This window comes from Eleutherodactylus coqui, chromosome 4 (genome assembly GCF_035609145.1).
Source record: "Eleutherodactylus coqui strain aEleCoq1 chromosome 4, aEleCoq1.hap1, whole genome shotgun sequence".
NCBI classification, from domain to species: domain Eukaryota; kingdom Metazoa; phylum Chordata; class Amphibia; order Anura; family Eleutherodactylidae; genus Eleutherodactylus; species Eleutherodactylus coqui.
The window spans coordinates 204,795,463-204,822,655 of NC_089840.1; the positions used below are offsets into that span (position 1 = coordinate 204,795,463).

At 39.9% G+C, this 27,193-nt stretch overlaps 1 protein-coding gene across 1 annotated transcript in view; it reads left to right on the forward strand.

Moving 5' to 3' along the window:
* The first annotated feature begins 1,237 nt into the window (after positions 1-1,237).
* The window catches only part of OIT3 (oncoprotein induced transcript 3), a 31,055-nt gene continuing 5,099 nt past the window's right edge, over positions 1,238-27,193 (forward strand). The window contains exons 1-8 of the mRNA XM_066600578.1: positions 1,238-1,503; positions 4,759-5,133; positions 7,054-7,164; positions 12,295-12,417; positions 17,288-17,410; positions 18,440-18,600; positions 23,018-23,433; positions 25,154-25,253. Coding sequence (XP_066456675.1) covers positions 1,446-1,503; positions 4,759-5,133; positions 7,054-7,164; positions 12,295-12,417; positions 17,288-17,410; positions 18,440-18,600; positions 23,018-23,433; positions 25,154-25,253 — 1,467 coding nt within the window. The 5' untranslated portion in view covers positions 1,238-1,445. The remainder of the gene's footprint in view (positions 1,504-4,758; positions 5,134-7,053; positions 7,165-12,294; positions 12,418-17,287; positions 17,411-18,439; positions 18,601-23,017; positions 23,434-25,153; positions 25,254-27,193) is intronic.

The following is a 27,193-nucleotide window of genomic DNA, read 5'->3' on the forward strand; positions in this document are numbered from 1 at the left end:
AGGGGAAAAAGCACAAAAAAGGCCTTTTTCAACTTTTTAACATTTTTTTAAAACCGCATCGCCTTGCATCTATAAACTTGTGATTTTCATGCACATGAAAAAATTGCAAATGCTTCCAGTAGTTTTAAATGGTAAAAACTGCATCGCACTTACATGCAAATCGCATGGCATGTGAGTGCGCTGATATTTTTTCTTTCCTTTTTTTTTTTTTTTTTTAAGATCTTGTAGGAAATAATGGGCGATTACTTAGAAGGAATCACCCATAAATAGGACATGCCGCAATTTTTCAGTCTCACTCATGTGAATAAACACATTAAAATCAAGGTGTTGTTAACACGTGCGTGTTCCTTCCATATTGCTATCAGACAGGACTTGTGTGTGAACCTCACTTGTGTGAATACAACCTAAGGACGGCTTCACATGAGCGTAAATACAATTGTGCACTCATTAGAGCAACTTTTCTGCACTATGAACGAGGCTTTTTTGCATGCCCCCCCATCTTTGTACCCCTTCCAGCTCTCCTATATCTTTTTTAGTATGTGTCGCCAAAACTCCGTACTCAGGATGTGATCTTACAAAGGATTTATAGAAGGGTAATCATGACATTGGAATCATGCGTTTTAATCTTTTTATGCACTCCAAAATCTTATTTGCTTTTGCAGCTGCTGCTTGACATTAAGCTTTCTTATATCCAGAATACCCAAATCCTCCTCCTGTTCTTGTGTGCCCAGTTTTGTGCCATTGAATGTTTCTGCATTCTACAATTACTCTCTCCTAGGTGCATCATTTTATAGTTTTCAACATCAAAATTCATCTGTTTCTGTAATATTTCACAATCCAGATGAGTATTACTGGTTTTAGCTGTTGCTTCCCTTACCGGATAGACAGATCTATGCTGTAAGATATTCACTGCACACCCAAGGCCAGCTTTAATATTTATAGCACATTATGCGTATTACGATGATGATTTACACCTCCATAACATTTGGTTTTCACAAGTTCTTCTTCTATGAGGACATTTATGGACCATTGCTATTCTAAATATGCAGGCAGATGCAACAAAAAGCATGTGACTTAGGACGGGGCAAACGGAAGGGCTGACTTCAGCTAATGACCTGTCTCCTGAGTGTCCCTCCTCAGTTCCCTTGTGGATAACAATGTGTCATTTTCAGAATTCCAGCATGTGAAGACAATGGGAGGATGGGACATAAGGATCAATCAGTAAAAATATCCTTGTTTACAAGACAGATCTCTGCGGAGGGGTCAGAGGTTTGGCCCATTTCATCCTCTTCCTCTGATAATGCATACACTGAAAATGATAACATAGAGGTCAAAGTTATACATAAAGGAAAAGCAGATCATCTGAACCTCAGAGAGGACAGAGACCATCTGACGAGGTTCCTTACATCAGGTCCAGTTCTTCAGCTTACACTTGGATTTAAAAAATGCTCTTTCTCCTGAGCTTCTGCTTCTACCTCAAATTTAATCAAGTGACCCCTTTGGGTGAGTAGCATTGATTTCCTAATCCAAAGTAAAAGCCCAGGAATATTATGTATTTTAGTATGCTAAACTGTACATTTGCTTTTACATAACCTAATATATGCTGGGGTTCAAGTCAATATATGGCTCTAAAACCCTGTGTGTGTTTGTATATAGGTCATCTAATGCTTCTCATATTGCTTCAGATGGTGAATACTTACCCCTGTTGAGATAACCCTACATTTAGTATTTGCAAGCAGCCCATAATAATGCCCACTATCCAATATCTCTCATGTATATGTAGGCATAAAGAGGTTTTCCCATGATATGCACTGATGCATGTTGATTAGACATGCCGTATTGTTAACATTGGGAATCCCTACTAATCAGATAATGATGGCCTAACATTGGGAAGTCACTTTAGTAACGCTTCGTGTCGCGCAGAGTGTTAAGGCAGAAGAAATGCAGTCCTAAGCTCTCGCTCACAACCTGAAGGTTGCAAGTTTAATCCCCGCATTCATTCAGGTAGCCGACTCAAGGTTGACCCAGCCTTGCATCCTTCCGGGGTCGGTAAAATAAGTTCCCAGTTTAGTGTGGGGGTAATAAATAAAAATTACCTGAAAGCGCTACAAATTAAGTTGGTGCTATACAAATAACCAAAAAATTTTCATAGCATTTATGTATGGTAGAAGCAAAAAGCCCCAAGTTGATGTTCCCTGGACTGTCTTCATGTTTCTCTTTTTCCTTCCGTGGTTGTGGGCACATCATGTATTTTTTCTATATATTTAAAAGGAATTGTAGTTGCCTTTTGATGATTTTTCCTGCAGCTAAAAAGAAAAATATGAGGGAAGAGCCTTTAACCCCATTCAGACAGCAGAACGTTGCATTAGTTATGGTAAGCCAAAACCATGAACGGACCCTACAGAGAAAAAGTATAATGGGAAAAATTTGCATCTCTTCCATATTTTGGGCCTTCTCCTGTCTGAACGGTGCTCTAAAGAATACATATTCTTCTACTACAGCTCTTTCTTTCAAAATGGTGTTTTTTTGGATTGGGTGGGGGTCAGAATTAATACACAATACTTGCTCTAAGTACCAACTCAAAGTCTTTGTACTTGGATGAAATAGATATTGGTGGCATGCATGATGTATTATGTATCAGAGTATCTCTCAGTTTGACACAATGTTACTCAGAAAGGATAAGCGAACAAAGAAAGAAGAACGAGCAACTTAGAAGCCAGAACTGCCATCAACTTGGCAGTGCCGCTATGGGTGCATTAATTAACTTAAGATTAATACTATAATTTAAACCTAATTACAAGTTAGTTTAGCTTTGGAGATGACTTTGATCTTTTAGCAAATTACTTAATTTGTCAAAAATGTAATGTGCTCCCTATTTAAGTCCACACTTGGCGTAGTAATCATACATTTATAGCTTTTAATGTTAGACTAGAAGAAAGCAGAGACAAGAGCTGCTTGTATCTTTACATTAGCAACATTAAGAAATACAACTAATTGGGAGTGCACATAAGACTCCCAGTATAATGAAGAGTTCTGCAACTTTCTAATATCTTTTCTGCTTTCTGTCAGTGGAGGGGACATGTAGAGGCTGAAAACCAAACCTTCTGTAGCTACTTCTGAGAATTCAATACAATTGTATCAGTCTAGGCAATTCTCTGTAAACTAAATAGATCAGCAGCAGCCGTCCAAATCTCTCTTGTCCTTATAATTTGCAATATTGTAAGCTAGTGAACCCGTTTTTCCAAACAATTGCTGGGCTGAATTTGCGTTGCAAGTGTAGCCCCGCAATTAGCGCTATACCACAAGCGGTTTACACAACCGAAATGCACGCGTAAGATATGCGCTTATGAACGAACCCACTGAAATCAACGGGTTCCATTTTCTGTGTTTTGTGTGGGGCTATTTGTTCGCCATTGGATCCATTTCCCGTTTTTTGGAGGCAACATGCTGAGCCATAACTTTGAAGGGATTAGACTTTTCTTTCATGAGACAACCCCTTCAAGTGTCTTGCAAATATTTGGTTCCCTCTTGGGTTTTTACTGTATATATAGATAGGTAGTATACATGTAACTTGGAATAATGCAGATCAACTGTGCCAGATACTGTGTAGAAATGGCACCAACTTGCCATTACAACATGACTTTGGATGTGTTAGGCGCTATTTACATGTGTAGGGTATTAGAAGGATGTATTCATTGGAAAATACTGCTGATGTTGATATCTACTGGTGGGTTCTAACATAGTTGCAACTGTATGCCTTACAGATATCCAACTGTGTAAAGAAAAAAAATCCTCAATCTACCATATGGTATACGTGTAGAGTAGACCTAGCCTGGCTGTATAGGTAAGCGCAGCAATTTGTGCTTTTCTATCCAGTGAGGCAAAACATATACCAGCCCAGTGGATTATCTGAGCAGATTTGCACAAGGAATATCCTAAGGCTCGGTTCACACAGGGTGGATTTGCCCCAGAAATTCCGTCCGGAATTTCGCTGCGGAAAATCCGCCTGTGGCCGCTAATCCCGGGATTAGCCAGCCATGTGGATGAGATTTCTCAGAAATCTCGTCCACATGGGACGGCGAATCCGCTGCAGCAAAGCCGGCAGAATCCGGCACTGCGGCGCGGTTTCCCCAGCCGCAGCATGTACATTATTTTTTTTCTTCCGCTGCGGCCGCGCTCTCCTCTATGGGAGCGCCAGCCGCAGCGGAAAAGCAAGCGGCTAAGTGCCGCGTGTTTTGAATCAGCGCTTCTCCTGGGTGAAATCTCGTTGTTTTTCGCTATGGCCAAACTGCGACATTTCCGCCGGGATTTCCGTGTGTGTGAACCCAGACTAAGGATTACCGTACAATGATGCAGAATTTTTCTGCATGGAAATTGTTTTTTAAATCCATGGCAAGTCACCTTTTCTTGCTGATCTGCACTGCAGTTTACACTTCTTCCAATGTAGAGGGTCAAAACTGCAGTAAAATCTGCATGTTACAGTTGGCAAATTCAGCTCTATTCCTTTTTTTTTAGCGTTCACTATTATTTTTCTCCTCCAAAATGCCTTTATATGTTGCAGAATTAGTACCTTCAATCTAAACAACAGAATAGATTCTGTTACTCTATCATTAAATATATATTCGCTCAGGTATATTTCATTTTATATTTGTTTTAGTAAAGTCAGCGCCATTTATTTAATCATTTTTATTATCATTCGTCTACATGGTTTACAATTTACCATATACAATTCTAAAAACCCCTCTCCCTTATTTCAAGCCTTAGATCCATGTTCGGCTTATGTAAGTTTGAATGAGCCTTGGAGAAACACAGATCACCTATTTAATGAATCCCAAAACAAACCAATGTGTGACAACCACTTAGATGGCGAGTGGTATCGGTTCACCGGTATGGCTGGAGATGCTATGCCAACATTTTGCATCCCAGAAAACCACTGTGGCACACATGCCCCAATCTGGCTGAATGGAAGTCACCCAAATGAAGAAGAGGGCATCGTGCAAAGACAAGCTTGTGCCAGTTTCAGTAATAACTGCTGCCAATGGAACACAACTGTGGATATCAAGGCTTGCCAAGGAGGGTATTATGTGTACCGACTTACAAAGCCAAATGTTTGCTTCCATGTCTATTGTGGACGTAAGTACTTTGTTTTCAGTCTTCACAAGTTATGTTTAACTTGATGTAGGTATAATTTACAGGATATGTCATAGGTAAAGGAACATCTTTAATATGTGACAAGTTTAGAACAGTTATCTCATGACAGACAATAATGGCCTATCAATAAGGTGGCTTTACATGGGGTGATTATCACCCAAATAATCGCTGGAAACAGCCCCCAGTTGGGCATTAAGCGAGACATCGCTACATAGTTGCTAGTCCTTAAATCTTTGAATGACTGCCTGTTCCATGTGAATTGGGGTGGCTGGCCAGAAGAGATGTTTGGCGCGCTCCATCTCCATTCACTGAATGACTATCGCTCTTGTGTGGAAAGGAGTGATAGTTGTTGGGAAAATTGTCCTGTGTAAAGTTACCTTCACGACATGCAATCAATGTCCAATTGTTTCCATTGTGTCCTCTATTAGGCCAGATTCACACGAGTATATGCATATTTACATACCTGTTTGCACTGCATTTTTGCGAAATAAATGCATTTTTGTACACGCAAGTGCGTTTTACACTGTAGCATTTGCACCCCCCCCAAAAAAAAATGCACCGACGCAATCCGCCATTGAAATGGCCAATTAGTGTAATGAGTTCCATATGTGCTCTTTCCCTGTGCAAATATGCAAGAAAATAGGAGGCCTAATATTTTTTTGCTCAATCGAAACATGAATGCAAAATATGCGCATGTGAACGAACACATTGAAATCTATTTTCTGCATATTGCAAAAAAATCTTTTGTGCGCAATATGCTCATGTAAATCTGGCCTTAGCGAAGCATCAAGCCTATTTGTTTGCTGTTGGATCTGCTTGGCTTTTTAATATGTCTACTGTATGCCTTACAGATATGTGTTTTCTATAGACCTCTATTGTGTAAAGAAAAAAAAAACCTTAAAAATATTCCATATGGTATATGTGTAGACATAACGACATAGCCTGGCTGCCTAGGTACTTTGTCATCTGTTTGGTCCATGGGAATATATGGACACATTTGGAGTATACATTGAATGTACATTGCAAATGCAGTATGAATAGCCCTTTAGGACAAATTGAGATGTATTGGAGTTATTCAGCCATGGATTTACCTGCAATGAGAATTAATATACATATATTTTGTAATGCAAATGGTTGGGTCCATTTTGAAAATTGGTGGCAATTCAACAATCTAATAGGCATACTGGAGACTTTTTTTATGCAACATGTGAATAGGGCTTTGAAAATGTAAGGCAATTGATTTTGAGGTTGTGGCATCCTGGAGGTTTTTCATCTAATGTGGTAAAACTTTGCAAGGGCTTTAGTTTAATCTTGTCGTCTTCTAAACTCTGGATTGTCACATGGAAACTATTTGCGCAGTTTGCTGCATATATTCATGTTTCCCTATTATTCGGGACAGATATTGCATTGGAGAGGAAATGTTTCTAATAGAGATGAGCGAGCGTACTCGGTTCGGGTGTTTTTGCACTCGAGCACCGCTTTTTCTGAGTAACTGACTACTCGGACGAAAAGATTCAGGGGGCGCCGGGAGTGAGCAGGGGGTTGCAGAGGGGAGGGGGAGGGAGCTCCCCCCTGTTCCCCACTGCTACCCCCCGCTCCACCACGCCACCCCCCGAATCTTTTCATCCAAGTAGTCAGTTACTCGGAAAAAGCGGTGCTCGAGTGCAAAAACACCCGAACCGAGTGCACTTGCTCATCTCTAGTTTCCAACGATACACTGTAAGACATTGCTCTGCATAACTATATGTATCAAGTACATGTCTCCCAGTCCACCGTGGTAGGAATAGACAACATAAAAATGTCACCTTAAAAAATCATCTTGAGCTTCATAGGATGTGACGGTATGATCAAATGTTTTACCTATTGCCAGAGTTTCCCTTTAACACGGTATCTGTTCTTTAGACTTCTATGATATCTGTGACTCGATGGTGTGTGAAGGAACATGTCTGGACACTGGAGACTGCATATGCAGTTCTGGAACAGTTCTAGGTCCTGATGGGCAAACATGTTTGGGTAAGAAGGACATTTTGATCCTGTTTTGCGTATTACACTGAAATAATACACTTACCCAATCAAATTTTACACGTTTAAAGGGGTTTTTTTCATCATTATTACACCATGAAAAATTTAGCAATTTTCTAGTATTTTGTGTTTCAAATCCTCAATTCAAAGTGTCTGCTTGCTGTTAATAATTGAAAACTATCTCCAATCAGGCGCAAGCTTCAGCACTGCTGCTTTGTGCCGATTGTAGATCCTTCCATATTACTGTGAAGAGGGAGAAACCTGCCAATCAGTATGTGGAGGGAAGAGGGTGGTGGAATGTGTGCATATATCTATATATATAAAGCTGAAAGCCCTCACTGACTCACTGACTGACTGACTGACTCGCCAAAAGTTCTCCAACTTCCTGATGTCGTAGAAACATAAAATTTGGCGCAAGCATAGATTATCTCCAAAATAGGAAAAGAAATTGGGTCCCAACTCGATTGTTCAATTCTATGCGCAAAAGAATTGGCGTCAAAATTTAACATACATAATCTAAATCTCTCACTTCCCAATGTCATAGAAACGTGAAATCTGGCACAGGCATTGATTATGTCATAAATAGGAAAAGCTAATGGGTCCCAACTCGATTATTCAATTCTATGCGCAAAAGAATTGGCGTCGAAATTTTACGTACGGAATCTAATTTTCTCACTTTCTGGTGTCATAGAAACAGGAAATTTGGCACGAGCATTGATTATGTCATAAATAGTAACAGCTAATGGGTCCCAACTCGATTATTCAATTCTATGCGCAAAAGAATTAGCGTCCAAATTTTACGTACGGAATCTAATTTTCTCACTTTCCGGTGTCATAGAAACGGGAAATTTGGCACGAGCATTTATTATGTCATAAATAGGAAAAGTTAATGGGTCCCAACTCGATTATTAAATTCTATGCGCAAAAGAATTAGCGTCCAAATTTTACGTACGGAATCTAATTTTCTCACTTTCTGGTGTCATAGAAACAGGAAATTTGGCACGAGCATTGATTATGTCATAAATAGGAAAAGTTAATAGGTCCCAACTCCATTATTCAATTCTAGCGCAAAAGAATTGGCGTCCAAATTTTACGTGCGGAATGTAATTTCTTTACTTTCCAGTGTCATAGAAACAGGAAATTTGGCACAAGCATTGATTATGTCATAAATAGTAAAAGCTAATGGGTCCCAACTCCATTATTCAATTCTATGCGCAAAAGAATTAGCGTCCAAATTTTACATACGGAATCTAATTTTCTCACATTCCGGTGTCATAGAAACGGGAAATTTGGCACGAGCATTGATTATGTCATAATTAGGAAAAGCTAATGGGTCTCAACTCGATTATTCAATTCTATGCGCAAAAGAATTAGCGTCCAAATTTTACGTGCGGAATGTAATTTTCTTACTTGCTGGTGTCATAGAAACGGGAAATTTGGCATGAGCATTGATTATGTCATAAATAGGAAAAGCGAATGGGTCCCAACTCGATTATTCAATTCTAGCGCAAAAGAATTGGCGTCGAAATTTTACGTGCGGAATGTAATTTTCTCACTTTCCGGTGTCATAGAAATGGGAAAATTGGCACGAGCATTGATTATGTCATAAATAGGAAACGCTAATGGGTCCCAATTCCATTATTCAATTCTATGCGCAAAAGAATTAGCATCGAAATTTTACGTGCGGAATGTAATTTTCTCACTTTCCGGTGTCATAGAAACGGGAAATTTGGCACGAGCATTGATTATGTCATAAATAGGAAAAGTTAATAGCTCCCAATTCCATTATTCAATTCTAGCGCAAAAGAATTGGCGTCCAAATTGTACGTGCGGAATGTAATTTTTTCACTTTCCGGTGTCATAGAAACAGGAAATTTGGCACGAGCATTGATTATGTCATAAATAGTAAAAGCTAATGGGTCCCAACTCCATTATTCAATTCTATGCACAAAAGAATTAGCGTCCAAGTTTTACATACGGAATCTAATTTTCTCACTTTCCGGTGTCATAGAAACGGGAAATTTGGCACGAGCATTGATTATGTCATAAATAGGAAAAGCTAATGGGTCCCAACTCGATTATTCAATTCTATGCGCAAAAGAATTAGCGTCCAAATTTTACGTGCGGAATGTAATTTTGTCACTTTCCGGTGTCATAGAAACAGGAAATTTGGCACGAGCATTGATTATGGCATAAATAGTAAAAGCTAATGGGTCCCAACTCGATTATTCAATTATATGCGCAAAAGAATTAGCGTCCAAATTTTACGTACGGAATCTAATTTTCTCACTTTCCGGTGTCATAGAAACGGGAAATTTGGCACGAGCATTGATTATGTTATAAATAGAAAAAGCTAATGGGTCCCAACTCGATTATTCAATTCTATGCGCAAAAGAATTAGCGTCCAAATTTTACATACATAATCCAAATCTCTCACTTCCCAATGTCATAGAAACATGAAATTTGGCACAAGCATTGATTGTGTCATAAATATGAAAAGTTAATAGGTCCCAACTCGATTATTCAATTCTAAGCGCAAAAGAATTAGTGTCCAAATTTTATGTACGTAATCTAATTCTCTCACTTCCTGATGTCATTTTATATGAAGGAAACGTCGCATGGTTACCTCCACATGGTGTTTCCTGGGTAACGCAGAGAACTATGCAAAATGGTGAACATATGTTTTTCCTCAGTATCTCTAAAGTAACCACGACTTCATAAGATTTTCCGTGTGAACACCAGATAAACACCAGTACCAAATTAACTCGGGCGAAGCCGGGTATATCAGCTAGTGAATATATATGAGCTTCATTGGATTCCTCTCCAGTCCTGCAACAGTTCAAAAGTAAGATTTGCAAAAGCACTAAACGGATCGGTATAAATGATGGACTGCTGAAATCAGCATGTCTATCACTATACCCTGCTACTGGCAACCTGCAGAGATTAGGGGATGTGATAAGTTCTTTTAATGAGCCTCACACCAGTGAAGCTCTCACATGATCAGAACAGGTTAACTTATAAAGTATTATTTGAGGTTTTTTTTTCTTTTTTTTTTAACTATTGGAGTAACGGCAGTTAGGTTTTAAAGAAGAAGAAAAGCAAGAATGAAGAAAACAATACTCATCTGTTCAATATTGCGCCACTTCGGTGGTACCCAGCAGTCTTTGTTCACTTCCCTGCAATGATGATGTGCCGTACGTACATGTGAACACTGGTCTCAGTGGTGATTCTCACATGTACAGCATAAGAGGTTGGCCAGCTGACACCAGTGATTGGCTGCAGCCGTCATTTGGATCTACTAGTCAACAATGCAACAGTAAAGTAAACAGAGACCAGTAGGTCCATCGGCTTGGGGGTGCTGAAGCAGCAGGGAATTTAGCAGGTGAGTATTATGGTTTTTTTGTAACCTTTGATGATATTAGTCCAGTTTTTTTCAAATCCCCAACATAAGCAAGAATGTTTCTACTCAACGACAGCAAGCAGACATCTTGGAAGCTGTGAAGAATTGATGCACAAAGTATAGTAGGAATGTGTATAACTCATCCTTTTTTCATTTCACTTGTTCTTTGCATCAAATGCAGTTAACCTCTTGTCTGACCAGTGTCAAAGGCTTTCAAGGCTGAAAGCTTGTGGCCGCACAAGATCCTGTTAAATTAGTCCGGATTCACATGAACAAATTTGCACATGCATATAAGCATAGTGTTTTTGCAATACAAACATTGCTTTTTTGTGCGCACATCAGAGTATTTTACTGCACTTTTTGCAATCACAAGTCATGCAATAGCGCTATACAATATGCACCGATGCGCCCTGCCATAATTGTTCTAATCATTCAAGATGTGTTTTTTTTTTCTGTGCAATTACGCAATATTTCATGCATCTGCTAGTGTATTGTGCGCACATTTGTGCATCTCCATTGACTTCTATGGGGGCTTTAGTTGCACAGGAAAACAGAGCATGCTGCATTTTTTTCTTGTGCGACCAAAATGTGCAGGAAAATACGCACATGTGAACAAACCCATTGAAATCAATGAGTTCTTTTCACAGCATATTGCACCTACAAATTTTGCTATGCAAATACGCCCATGTGAATCCGGTCTTAAATGTGAGATGATACAACTCCTATAGTAATGCACTTGTCTTGAGTCTTGATGAAGAAAGTTGCTTCCTGGTGCTCATCAGAAGACCCCATGTAATCTGAACAGTATAATTTATACAAATTGAATCAAAATTGCCCACATCTACATTATAATATAGAACACAATGGGCACCGTATTTTATATAACATGGAAATGTAACTTCTTAAAGAGTGCAATAATGCCATCTATGGAAGCAACACATAAGAATAAATAGACAATTGTTCTAGAACGTTCCCCTTCTTCTGTTTCTCTTCGGCTGAGCCTTCATGTATGCTTTAGTATGGCGCATTACCCACTCTAACAAGAGTCATTAAACCTCTATCTTGCGTGGATCTGATATATGGAGGAAGGGGGAGCATTTCAAGACTAAGTGGATAATCAGCAATGCCTTTCTGGAGATAAAGAATGAGCAGGCTAGAATGCTATATGGGAAGGGGCCTGGAATATTTTTAGTTTCCATCTGCCAAAAGAGCAGCCTCTGAGTACTGTCTGATTTATAGCACCCCTGACTTGATGCACGATGTGAAAATCATCTGCCAGCAGCTATTACAGATTCATTCATTTAGTGCTGCAAAATTATATTAGAAATATGGCAACTTCAAGAGAAATGGGACGATGGAGAATTGTTAATATCACTTGCAAAGGACATACAGGACAAGAAAAGATACAGAGTCGGATGGAGGATGGAAGGAAATATCCCACATTTTGTGATATCAGCACTTCAACAAATATCAATGATTCAATGTCATCTGCAAAGAATCCCTCTAGACAAATGCATGGATACTTACACCATCATGAAATGTAAAATACAGCGCTTCATTTATAAAGGCCATGATCTCTTAAACTAGACATGCTGCGCAGAATCTCGTTTTCCAATATTTAAAGGGATAGGAGCCATTTATAGGGAAAAATAATACATGAATATGGGTGAAATATGTATATGACGTAAGCCGTAAGTTTTTTTTGCTTACATGTATTGCAGATGAAAATGAATGTGAGCATAATAATGGTGGTTGTGGTGAGATCTGCATCAATCTGAAGAACTCCCATCGCTGTGATTGCGGGAAAGGACGAGTGCTAGCTAGAGATGGGAAAACGTGTGAAGGTGATTATATTTTCCCAATTCTTTCCATGGATAGTCCCTGCCTTTAAGAATATAATTCAGCTTTCAGTACAGTCCAATCTACATTAAAAGTTGAGAAACTTTCCAAACTCTCTCCTTTATTGTATATGTTGTAACTTTCAGTTATTTCATGTCTTTCTCCATACATATACTCTACAGAGCTACTTTTTAAATTCTGCTGGCAGCCATTGGGAACCAACAGTAGTTTATCTTTACTCTGCTGTCAGACCTGTGACTTAACGCAGTTTTAAAGTTGACCATACCTCATGTTAAGTCACACGAGGAAATAGTTGGTTAATAATTGGTCATGTTCTTTCGTCCAACTACCAACATGGAACTTGTCTAAAACTTGATTTACTTTGCTGTATTTTTGAACAATAGTCATACTTTGGTGTTTATGGAATGACTAACCAGACATTAAAGGGGTTGTCCCGCGGCAGCAAGTGGGTCTATACACTTCTGTATGGCCATATTAATGCACTTTGTAATGTACATTGTGCATTAATTATGAGCCATACAGAAGTTATAAAAAGTTTTTTACTTACCTGCTCCGTTGCTAGCGTCCTCGTCTCCATGGTGCCGACTAATTTTCGCCCTCCGATGGCCAAATTAGCCGCGCTTGCGCAGTCCGGGTCTTCTCCTGTTCTCTATGGGGCTCCGTGTAGCTCCGTGTAGCTCCGCCCCGTCACGTGCCGATTCCAGCCAATCAGGAGGCTGGAATCGGCAATGGACCGCACAGAAGAGCTGCGGTCCACGGAGGAAGAGGATTCCGGCGGCCATCTTCACAGGTAAGTATAGAAGTCACCGGAGCGCGGGGATTAAGGTAAGCGCTCCGGTAAGCTTTCTGTACGTCCCTGCATCGGGGTTGTCTCGCGCCGAACGGGGGGGGGGGGGGGGGGGTTGAAAAAAAAAAAACCCGTTTCGGCGCGGGACAACCCCTTTAAGACTCATAGAAGGACTTTAAAAAAAAGAAAATTATTCTTGTTTTCCCTTAAGATCTAACTTTTTAATTTTTTTGGCAAAAACTAAAAATTCTACTTTTGGCCACACTTTTGTCTCCATCTATTTGCCCACGTGGTTTCATTTGCCTTATTTAAGCAACTTTGGAAAACCTCCACTATCCTCTACTAAGCTGTAGATGAAGCCTGACATGACAGTGTAACAGTACAGTCATGAGCCACTTGGGAGTCAGTACAGGAAATAGTACAGCCGTCAACTGCATCATGTGCCATTCAGAAATTTGTACAACAAGTACTCCAGCTGCCACTACCGATTACCATAGATAATTCAGTTTGTTGTGTATATAGATGTGTGGTCACTGATATAGGAAGTCATTAGCGATGCCCCAGCTACAGTGGAAAAGTGTGAACTAAAGGAAAAAAATACAATGTGAATGATCCCCAGAGGTCTTATATGACATCATGGGGCACATAGATGTTAAAAAAAAATTGTTACAAAAATAAGTACAAAACATTACAGAATAAAGTATATATGTTTATATGTTTATTTTATATATAAAAGAAAATAACCAACCACCGACGCCAATCTAAACCATCGCCATATGTGCCTTGTAATCCGAGACTATACAAATTATGTATCAAAACATCAAAACAAACTGAAAAACCCATTCCTGTACTTTATTTTAGCGTAAATATCCTACATTTAATAAAACTAAAAAACTGAAAAAAATATCCCTATATGTCACAGAAAAAAACTGAAAAAAATAATTTTGGTAGCTGAAGAAAATAAAATAGAGCAGTAAAATCCTTAAAAAGTGTCTGGTCCTTCAGGACAAAAACACCCTGGTCCTTAAGGGGTTAAAAGCAATTATTTGCCCTCCTCTTCCCCACAGCATCCTGTGGCCTTAGCTCTGTTGCTTGTAAACCTTGCAGTGGCGCTCAGGTCCATACGTGACCACTCACTTTTTGTGTAATAAGTGGGACATATTTTTAAAAACGTATAATGGAGATTATCTCCTATTCTTTATGAATAAGAGAGTTATTAGAAAACCTTTAAACTGACCTATTAAGTAGCTATAAAATAGAAAATCAATCAATCAACTTTGCAATAGTTAGTTAAAAATATTTTTACACTGTGGCGCACGAGCCAGAGGCCAGCTGTTGTGAGGGAGACCACAGGGGAAACGAGATGGATGTCACTGGTGGCTCTGCGATCTCCCTTGGCAATGACGCGGAAAGAGGCCCAGATCAGTCGCGCACAGTGGGACAGCTGCAATAGCGATAACATTTTGTTTTAATGGTGGTGTCGCATGATGCCAGTACTCTTGGAAGGGGGGGGGGGGGGGAGTCCAGTGGATGGCTTTAAAATAATTGAAACAAGTCTACGTAGCTTTGTTGCAAACCGAAGGTACACCGTTCACTAGCTTTTTGTAAAGGCATGTATTAACAGTTACAATTCACAGTGGTGCAGACTTATCTTGCATTTAAGTTAATGTTGTTCTGAACACTTGAATCTCACCAGTCTTAGTTATCTGAGGGTTTGTTTCCAAAGGATTAGCCTAGCAGAAAATGATGTAACTACCGTATGATAGGGCCGATTGCACTTTCCCTGGCTTTGCATTTACAGGGGCTCACACAACTCACTATTATGTAGACAGTTCCCAGCTCTGTTTTTCCTCCACACTGCACTTGATTCTGTAGCTTTTGGTGCTCCTACTCTCCACTCCAGCAATGTTCACTTTCGCAGCATGGCTGCACACCTCCTCTCTCGTCCACCTCCCGATAACAACCTCCAAACTTTCTCTCAACTACTCCATCACTTCCTCCTGCTTCTCGCACCTTTTTCACTAACCACTCCTCACACCCTGTCTCGCCCTGCTCATTTTCCCACACATTTATCTTCTCCTCCTCCCTCTACCAATCAGGGATTTTCTATGGCTGCAGCCAATCCAGAGCAAGCTGTTACCAGGCAGACTAGTTGAAGCCTGAGAAGAAGGGGGGGGAAGACAGGGTCTCTCCGCTGTAAGATAGCTTCTATGTCTCCATAGGAGCACATAGCCAGGAATTTCAGGACTTATGCTTGTGTGACTATTCTGGGTGGGATTCTCTTGCCTGCTTGTTGATGGGAACAGTGTCTGTTGTAGGTGACCAGATGAGGTGTGAACTGTCCTTCTCAGTGTGTATGTTGTATTTCCCTTGTCTGGTGTTCCTGCCTGTTAATATCTAGTCCAAGCCAGGCCCCTAGGTTCTAGCATGGGGTCGTCCCTATTGGAACAATCCTCCTTGTAGGCAGGACTCCCTTTTTGGAATTTTAGTTGCCTTGTTAGAATTGGGACTTACAAGACAATGAGGACCATTGACGTCAGCTTACGTATTCTGGCCAAAATACCAACCAATGCCTCGTACTAACTTATTAGATATTTCTATCTGTCTGGATGTTGTAGTACATTAGTTAGTATTTTGGCATCTGTTGCCTGTTGTTGTTTGTATGCACATCTCAACCCCTCTCCTTTCTTTCCAGACCATATTTGGGTTGCGTCTGTGTAGGTCCTTGTACTTAAATGCTCAGCACAGACGTAACAGTATGAGACTGCAGGATTGCCCAGTTGTTGGCTGTCTCTTACCATCGTCTGCAGCTGTAGAAATAAAACCATGTGATTTTTTTTTTTAAATTATGACTTATTGCAACATTGCTTAAAGTTTCATTTTAGATTTATTGGGGCAATAAAAAATGTTGTCATGCAGGTGCACATAGCCTTTAAACCTCTTTTATCTGCTTGCCTTCGCCTCTACATGGTTATATATGTTTCATTGTCAGCTTAACCCTTTCCAATCCACTGTCTGACGTCTGAAGACATTCTGATTGAAGGCTGTACAGCTCCGATGTCGGAAGACGTATGGCAGGGTATTCTTACTGTAGATTACTGGCCGCTCTTTTTTCGGGGGCCCTTCCAGCATGTCCCATACCGCAGTACTGACTCTAGCCAGCAGATGGCACCATTGTATAATGGCAGAAAGAGAAAGCTCCCTAGGAAACCCTGAACCCAAAATTGGATTGTAAAGGGTTAAAGGGATATTTCCATCATTAAATTTTATGGTATATTGCTACGATATTACATTATGGTTGTTGGGGTCCAACTTCTAGGACCTCAGTAGATCCAGAGACTGAAAGGGTGAAAGTCTTTTTGACATTTTTCCTAAAGAGCTGTCCTTTAAGCCTCCAACTGTGTAGGAACTTCCAACAAGGCTCCATCCATTTGTGAGGTAGTACTTTACCCCAGAGTCAATGGAGTTTGTCAATGGGCAGTGATGTCACCAATGCTCCCCATATTACTATTTGCTCTCACTCAGCTCTTGATTAGGTGTCAATAGTCTTTTCTTTATGCAAACTGTTCATCTTGGTTCAGACAGTAAAGGAGTCATTCTATTATTACGCTACTATCCATTAGTACATTCATTTCTATTGAATTCTTCAAATTCAGTTGGAGGGGGTGTTGGCTTCAGTTTTGAGTGTAGCCTGTTCTGCTGACATTTAGTAGTCGATATAAAATGCATCTATTTTCCCAGTCTCAGAGACATACTACGTTTCCTGCATCTTTATGAGGATCAATGAGACAAGAAAAAATAAAAATCAATATATTGCCAAAAATGAGGTTATTTTGGGATTCTATATATAACCCCCCCCCCCCAAAAAAAAAACAAACAAAAAAAAAAACTAGTATTCTTTCAAACATTGATTTCCATCCTTCCAGTTACTCTTGCTTAAAATAACTTAAGTGCTATTTATTTTTTCATCTCTGTTTTCTCCAGGTTTGTATTTTTGCTGATAATTCAACTTTGTGGAATCTTTAAGTTTTGTTTTTTCTTATTCCTGTATGTTTTGTCTCCATTAGATATTGAGGGATGTCAACACAACAATGGAGGCTGCAGTCACATCTGCACACCACTTGGTGATTCATACCAGTGCCTGTGCCCACGGGGGCTTATTCTTTCTGAGGATAACCACACATGTCAAGGTATTAAAGAAAAAACTAGACTTCAGTAAACTCTGTAATCATTATGTTGTGTTGGTTTCATAGGCGGTTACCTAGTTTCCTATCAAAATAGATTTACTCAATGTTTTATATTATATTGAGCAAAACCAGAAGACGTGCATTGGCATCCTAACGATTTGACATAAAGTTGCACAAAAGTTTGCTTGGGTTTAATCACAGGGTATGGCATGGTTCTTGTAGGTGAATACTTGATACTGCATCTCTGTTGTTGCCAAGGCCACATATGGTCATGGAATTCCTTGAGAAGAAATGGTTCTGAGGGACCAGCCTCTGTCTATACAGAACATATCTGCATCCACTTTAAATTGCAAGGTAACCTTAGTTGTTACTATTGCACAAAGCATATCCCCCAGTACTATGACAGATTGTTGTGTCAGAGCCTGGGCACACCAGAGGATCCTCTGATGATATAGTGGGCTGGTCTGACCCTGCCAAAGATGCTACCAGACAGCGAGGCTATAGGTGAATGCTTTGGACATAATGGACTCCTTTTTTCCCTTTTTTTTTATAGAGATTTGTGTTAACATTTGTTTTTTTTATATTCTGTCTTTATCTAAAGTTGCTGAACAACTTCTTTGTTATACTTGTATAATGCTAAATGTATTCTTCCCACATGGAGATCATGATCCTTCAAATCCTAGGTATGCATTTATGGAGCTGACACACACCCTGACTGTGCTCAGTCTTTGTTAAGTACTTGTCATTCTCCATGTGTATTGGTGTGAAAGTCATAGGAGACCACTGACCTATGGCAGAGAGTCAATGTTCTGCTTTGTTACATAGATCTGTCTGGGATTGAACATTTAATTCTATCGCTAATAACCACCAGGGATTCTCATTCTAGAAGGTGATAGAAGTAATCGCAAATTGCATTTTCTCACTATGTGACCTGATTCTTTCTGGTGCAGAATTCTCCTGCCGAATACAGAATTGGAATTTACAGTGAAGGTTAAACTCTTTCTTATTTGTCACTACTTTTTTGTTTTTCAGTTCCAGTGTTATGCAAGCCAAATTCCATAGAGGTCTCTGTCCCAAAGGATCTAGTTGGTGGACTTGAACTGTCACTTGCCAACTCCTCCTGCAAGGGTGTTTCCAATGGCACCCATGTCAATATCAACTTTAACCTCAAGACTTGTGGGACAGTTATCAATGTGTGTAACTGCTATAGTAACACTAACTAGTACTTTCTCTAACTACTCCAATGCTCTGCACTGAGTGGCAGTTCCTGGCTTCCTTGATATCTAAAGCAATTTCTCTTTAGTCTTTCCATCTCTCACCAGTTACATACTTTTACTTTAAAACCTTCAACAGAATCATAGTAGTTGAACCAATGGTACCAATTTAAAAAAGAAGTGATAAATCCTTTTAACCCCTTAAGGACATGGCCTATTTTGGCGTTGAGGACCAAACGATTTTTGGTATTTTTTCATCTCCCATTTTTCAAAAGCCATAACTTTTTTACTTTTCTGTCGACACGGCCATATAAGGGCTTGGTTTTTGCGTGGCGAACTGTAGTTTTTATTGGTACGATTTTTGGGTACATAGACTATATTGTAAAACTTTTATTATTTTTTTTTATGATCGTAGGGAGAGAAAACGCATCAATTCTGCCATGGATTTTTTTTTAAAGCGTTAATTATGCAGCATAAATGATACACTACATTTTTTACTGTGGGACGAAACTATTCCAAAATTCTTATATTTTTTTTAGGTTTTTCCACTTTTCCACAATAAAAACCCTTTTTTAAGAAATTATTCTTTTTTTCTAAAATCACTGCATTCAAAGTCCTATAACTTTTTAATTTTTCCATGGGCGCAGCTCTATGAGGGCTTATTTTTGCGAGACGAGCTGTAGTTTTTATTGGTACCATTTTGGGGTACATAGGGTTTTTTTTCACTTTTATTGCAGTTTTTGAGAGGCAAAATGCTAAAAATTAGCATTCTGCCTCATTTTTTTAGCATTTTTTTAATGCTTTTCGCCGTACAGCGTTTTTTTACAATTTCATTTTTTGTACTTTATTTTGCTCTTCTTTTTACACCTTCTGTGTCCCCCTGAGGTACTTACACTGCAGCACTAATGATCGCTACGATAAGGCATGCAAGGACTTCTCTCCTGCCATGCCTTATCGCTTATTATAGCGATCTTAGGCAATGGCAATACAGGACGCCGGTATCTGGTGTCCTGTTGCCATATCAACCAGCCGGGCTCTCGCGATGTTATCGCAAGAGCTGGCTGAAGTCATCTCCCTCTGTGAACCCTTTCCCTGCCACGATCTATTTAGCTCAAGGCAGGGAAGGGGGTAACAGTGGGTGGGCGCATCTCCAATGCCCCCCGCTGTTGCAGCAGGACTTCGGCTACTAGTGACAGCCAGCCCCCCTGCGGGATAGCGCGAGATCTGCTATGATCTCACGCTATCCCTATGACATAAGGGTACGTCATTTTGCGGGAAGTACCCCACTCCCATGACGTACCCTTACGTCATGGGGAGGGAAGGGATTAATATACCTAACCTCAGGGGAATAGCTATAAGAGAAGCAAAGGTAGCAGTCACACTCTGGCCCACAGATCATTTTACCATATAATAAATCAATATATCAAGGCAATTTCCATTTATATTAGTATGGCATATTTTCTGCTTACCAAATTGGTTTTTACATAAGACGACACTAGTATTATACATTGACATGCCAAAAATCATGGGATAGAAACTAATATCCTATAGGACCCCGCCAAAGTGCAGCAACATAATGTGGCATCAATTACACAAGTGGTATGAAGCTGTCTGGAGGGTTGTTGAGCCATGCTGTATATAGTATGCGTAGGTTCAGGATCTTGGATGTGAGTGGACATCCCTGCCACATCCCATAAAGCTCGATTGGACTCATGGGGGGTGAAAGTGCAGGCCACATCATTCGTGGGAACTCTACAAAATGCTTCTCAAAACAATTCTGAATAACCTGGGCCCGATGGCATGGTTCATTATTCTGCTGGAATTTCCCATCCTTGTGGGGGATCATGAAATCCATGAAGGACTACAAATCGTCATCAAGCAGTGAAAAATAGCGGACACTGGTCAATGAAATGTTTAGGTGGAACAGTGGATTGATTCCATGCCATCAGAACACACCCCACACCAGTATGGAACTACAGACAGCCTGCACAGTATCATTTTGGTGGTGGGTTTCACCATTTCGTTGGTTCTGCACTGCACACAAACCCTACCAACAGGCACAAACAATTGGTACCATGACACATTGCACCATACCACATGTTGCTAGTCCTCTAGAGTCCAGTTAGCAACCTTACAAGTACAGGGGAGGCACTATGTCCAGTGTCATATTGTTAACAGAGGCACTCTGGTTTGTCTTCTGCACCCATATCCTGTGGAAGCTAAAGCCTTCTGCATTATATGTGGATGTGATTTGTGCCAAAGTCGTTTCTCTTTTTCTCTGGACAATTCTAGTGAAACGCCACTGGTTGTGCTCATTAAGCACCTATAGGCAGCCACTGCACTGTCCACTGTGGATGGTGATGCTTTCAATAACATTTTCCCTGCACATATGCAACACTGTAGTTTGGGGAATGTTAAATTCCTACACAACTTCACAAATGCCTCATCATGCGTTTTTCTAACTCTGATTATTCATGTTTCCTTGCCATGATCATGCTTGTCAATGTTCAACCTCACTCACTAACACCTCACAGCTCATATAGGGGTGTGTATTCTCAACTGTCACCTGATGTAATGCCACTTCATAAACAATTTACATACTGCTATCCCATGGCTTTTGGTAGGTAACAGTAAAGTCCCCTGGTGCAAGCACCGAGTTATGACTGACTCCTAGGGTGTTGTCACATCGTGGCGTTTTCTTGGCAGACTGTTTATGCAGGGTGGTTTGCCATTACCTTCCCCAGTCATCTTTTACCCCCCAACAAGCTGGGTACTCATTTTACCAACCTCAGAAGGATGGTAGGATCGAGTCAACCTCGAGCCGACTACCTGAAACACGCCCGGGATTGAACCCACAACCTTCAGGTCGTGACTTTTGGTATGTTAGTGTAAATGACAAATGGTGGCCTTGTTATAGATTTTGCCTTTGGGCACTGGAACTTCATGCTATACCATGTCCTTTTCACATTCAGCATTTTTTTAAACCCAGCACTAATATAACTTTTGTTGCTTCAATTAGCGTTATGGAGGTTTTTCATATACACTGTAGGTTACAATAGGATTTGGAGAGATAGGATCAGAGGACTGGTGCCCTCTTCATAGTTCTCATTGTACATATCACCTTCCTAAAAATGGGGGTATATCATCTAAAATTATCAGTTTGTCTGAGATTCTGATGTTTAGTGAATCAGGTTGACAGATTACTGGGAGTGGCTGGTGAGGGCCCAGAAGCCATTGGGCACATTGGCATCAATGGCAAAGTTTAAGATAGGTGGAAGGTCCTTAAAAACAATTTTTAGGGAACTAGACCATAAGCTTTAGGCAAGAACCTCTAAAGTACCGTAGTATTATCTAAAATACTACCTGTACCACATGCCTCACCAGAAAGGTAATAGGAGAGTAGGGAGATAAATAAGTGGCTCAAGAGTTGGTGTAGGAAGGAAGGGTTTAGGTTCCTGAAGAACTGGGCCACCCATATGCAACATTTTTGTAGTTCAAGTGTATGGAGTGTGAACTTAGATATATGTTTTGCTTAATTGGGCTGGTGAATACAAGCGTGCTATGTAATAAAACTCATGTCCATGACTGTGTTTCCAGCACGTATTACGCATGCGATGCATGGCTGTTTGATATGTGGTAAATGGAGTCAATGAAAGTCAATGGACATGTGTATGTAGACACTATGTGTTGATATGCATGAGAAGTAGATCTCAGCATGCTCTATTTCCCTGCGTACCATGCAGTGTAAGCCCTATACATTGGTCTCTGCTGGCAGAGCCGCTGTTTACAAAATCAGTAAAACGTTGCAGGGAGACCCACAGTGTTTTACTGATACGTTCGTGGACATGAGCCTTTGCAATGGCAATGCGCAAGAGTACTGATGGTGACGATGAGACATCACACTAGTTTAATCCTTTGCATGTAGGAAGTAAAAAAATCTCCAAAGCTTAAAGGGGTTGTCCCGCGGCAGCAAGTGGTGTTAAGCACTTCTGTATGGCCATATTAATGCACTTTGTAATATACATCGTGCATTAAATATGAGCCATACAGAAGTTATACACTTACCCCTCCGGTGCTCTTGCGCTGTCCGGTCTTCTGTTCTGTTGAATGGGGCCGCTCCGGCGTGCTCGCGCCGGAGAGCTGGTCTGCACATGCGCAGAAGACATGTGCGGGGGGGAGAGAGAGGAGAGATCTCCCTCTGTTCCTCCCCACTCTCCCCCACCGCTCCCCGTCAGCCCCCGAATCTTTTGAGATGAGCAGGCAGGTACTCGCAAAAGGCAATACACGCTCGAGTATTTGCCCTTAGCGAGTATGCTCGCTCATCTCTAATAAAGATTTAATAATAGTAATGTGTTTACTGCATTTCCTTGACTTCAATTGTTTCCATCTTATTCAGGTAGTAAGTGATAAGATCACTGCAACAAATCTAGTCACTGGGATGCCCAAGCTGACCCCAGGAAGCAATGGGGACATTATAATTCGTACAAGCAAAATTCTTATTCCTATTACATGTGAGTTCCCCAGACTTTACACCATCACAGAAGGATATGTACCTAATCTTAAGAACACCCCACTGGAAATTATGGGTCGCAACAGAGGTACCTTTCCCTTCACCTTGGAAATATTTAAGAATAAAGAATTTGACGAGTCTTACAAGGAAACTCTGCCGATACTTAAGCTCAGAGACTCCCTTTACTTTGGCATTGAACCTTTGATGCGCGTTAATGGACTGGAAACCCTAGTGGAGAGTTGTTTCGCAACACCATCTTCCAAAAATGATGAAATCCTGAAATATTATCTAATTAAAGATGGGCAAGTACTGAAATCATTTCTTATAGTTTAATAGCATTTATTAGAAATGTTATATTACCCATGTTCATGCTTGAGACTGAAATATATATTAGATTATGCTAAAACAGTGCACCAAGGTCACATAATATCCATAGAAAAATGTCACATCTAAAACTAGTGCAGTGAGAAAAAAAGAACCATAGCAACCAAACAAACGTCTTTTATCATTTACGCTGTGAGATAGGAAGGATTGATTTTCTTAGCCATTTTTGTATCATTTTTCCATATTGTGGTGTACCTGTATTCTATTCATGCATGAGTGCAACAATGTAAATACCTTCATTGATAATTTAGACTTTATGGGTATATTTACACGTGACAGTTTTTATCTGCAGTTTGTCTATCAGGACAAAAAAAAGATATAGAAATTGACGAAGTTCTTTTTTCTCTGTAGTCCAATTTACTATCTGAAGTTGTTAACCATGGATTTTTGATGCATGAAATGGCTTTTCTTTCAAATTAAATAGATTAGATTTTTTTAAAGTCAACCAGTAAAAAATAACCACTTTTGGGTGCAGTCCTTGTGGTAGAAAAGTAAAGGTGTTAAAGCAGTGTTGAGTTTTTGCAAACACTCCTTTAACATGCACTTTGAGATATCCTAATAAACAAATCTACAGAATGGTAGCCAAAACATAAAACTGATGAGTTTCCTTTATTTCTTGGGCAAACGGAAAGAGGAGGAGAATGTGCTAAACAGTATTTCCTGTTATAAAGTATAACAGAAAAATGGGTGTATAAAATAAAGAAGTAGATCCCACCTCCACTTAACCTTAGCACATTCTCATCAGTCAGACATGGAGTATACTGTGGGGGATAGATATATATGTATGTATGTATATGTGTGTATATATATATATATATATATATATATATATATATATATACACACACACATGTCTATGCAAGGGGAAATGTCTATTTTACTATCTGAGCCAGTAGAATAGAATGGAATGTGCCTGTGCTGCTAACCATTGTCAGAATATGCAGCGTCATAGAAACACACACTCATAACCTTAGGGCACATTTTTTACCCGCACATAACCCTCAGGCATCATTTGACTACACATTGCTCATTCCCGCCCCTGCCCCCTCCATCAAACTCTAAAAGATTGCGCTGGCTCTTCATCTGAAAACACGTGATGTAGGACGTCCAGGACGACAGCAACTCACGCAGGACCGGATGTAAAAAGACCATATTTGAACCACCCAATCCTATGCTTTGATTTCCAAACACATATTGCTTCCTGCTGCCCATAAAGGGCAATTAACCCTTAATACTATAAAAGATGCTTTATGCCTACTAATAAACAGAGTCAGGAAGACTTTCTACACTGACAGTCTTCTCTCTGTGTGATCTCTTTCGTTGTGCGCTTAATCTCTGAACGTAAATCTGGAAGGGTGCAAACATTCCTATTGATTATGCCGTGGACCCAAAATTAATCCACAACAATACTACCGACCTTCACTGGAAGGGATAAGCGTAGAATAAGGTTCCTTTTACATTGAGTGATTGGAACAATGACCGAGTCGTTTGTTTTCAATTTTTTTGTTGTTTTTTTTTTAATGTGGTAGTCAACAAAGTCCATGGCACCACAACACGGTTGACAAATAGAGCAAAAAGGAATGTATCTGACATGTTTTGCCTTCTAAAGATGTAATTAATTACTTCTCTTTTTTTCAGTTGTGTCTCCGATGAGGCGGTAAAACAATACACATCAAAAGATCATCTTGCCAAACACTTTCAGGTCCCAGTGTTTAAATTTGTGGGAAAAGACAACAGGGTAAATGTTAGAGTTTTCAGCTGTATTTTCTGATCTAAATAGTCATTTTTTTGTAAATGTAAGCTGTATATGAACACACTGAGAGTTGATCTTCCCATAAATATGTACATGTAGATTGCTTATGAATCCGATGGGTGGGTTTTTGTTGTAGATTTGAATGTGTATTTTTGTGTGAAATTCACCCTTTCATTGAGAAGAGGTCAATTGTGTAGCAGAAACGGTGAAAAAATTAAATTCTGCTCTGCATGTCAATTTTTTGCACTGGTTTTGTGTGGATTTTTTCCACAGCTTGTGGACAAGATTTTCAAAATCTCGTCTGCTTTGCTGCTACTGTAAATGCCGGGGAATTTCCGTGCAGAGGGTTCGCACTGAAATTCCACTGCAAATCCATCCCTTGTGGTCCCAACCAATTGTGGTTATCCAGGCAGCACCCACCGGGATACACTGAGGTTTGAGTGGAAGCGCTGCTCCAATCCCTGTGTAGAGGCTGGGGCTTGTAATTGCAGGCGCAGCTCTCATTGAAACAAATGGGAGCTGTGCTTGTAATTCTGCCTCGAACCCAGTGTATCCCAACGGGCGGTACCTGAAAAACCCATTTAATGTTGACTGAGTGATTCCTAGCTTGGGCACCCCAGTTGGGAATCTCTTTGAACTCAAATTTTGCATTAAAGTCTTATTTTCTATATGAATTTCAATGCGATCTATTACAAGTTAGCTGCTATGCCCTTCACTAGGACTGCGAACAGGAGGTCAGCATGTAAAGAAACCTCTTCTCTCAATTATTGTTAACTTATTAAACTGTAAATCATGATTATAATAATTTAGTTTGCAGGAATAGGGCAGTCATTGCAATTTCTAATTCTAGCTAACACCGAAAAATGGACTATAAATCAGGCGGGGAACACAAAGCTTTGAGGTCTGATGTGCAGTGATCCCATTAATTTAGGCCACAGAATTGATAATTACAGCATCATTCAGTTGTAAATGGAAAAAAATCTGCATACAAGTTATAGTTCACATTTTAGGTCAGTGATTTAGAAAAAGAAAAGCTGTTTTAATGTAACAGTCTAGTAACTTGAGTAATTTCATTTTGCACATGAGCCAAAATAGTGTACTTGCAACAGTGATATTGGTAGAATACGTGGATCTTTTTTAATATAGAAAAAGTCGATTTGGTGTTCATTTTATAGGAGAGGGAGATGCCTTTCATTCAAGTCATAATACGTGCTATATTAGTTAATGGGGTATTCCCATGTTATAATGTTATGGCATATTCCCACTGTTGAGAGCAGAGATGTAACCAGAAGCTTGTGGGCCCCAATGCAAAACCTGTTACAGGGCCTCCAACTGTAATGCTTTATTCATAGTACTGGGCTCCCTATATGGAGAGGAGAGGCCTTATGGGCCCCCTAAGGCTCCTGGGTCCGGCTGCAACGGCACCCCCTGCATCCCCTATAGTTACACCCCTGGTTGAGAGCGTGCTGTGGTTGTCCAGGGCTGAAGTTGGCTCTGATCTTGGCTGCTTAACACATTAGATTCTGTGGCCAATAACAATTACAGCATATAAGCATTGTTAGTGTACTGATGGGTTTACTGATGTAATATAGATGCAATCAAGCAATCACATGGTCTAGTCTCCTAATGGACAACAAAAGTAAAAAATAAGTTAAATAAAATATAAAACAACACAAAAACAGCTTTCCCATTAAAATACTTTTTAATAAAAACATTTTTTTTGTTATTGATCACTTTGAAGCACTACATGACTACTAAAGTCAATTAGAATTCAGCAACATTCACACAATAGTTGGATGAATTGGTTTGAGTTGATAGGGCTTCTATTGAACAGACTAAAGAAAAGAGTAATTTCTCAAAAGTGCAAAGTCTTACACTTTCATGACCTTACTGTATTCTAGGTGATAGTTGTTAGCTGTGGGTAT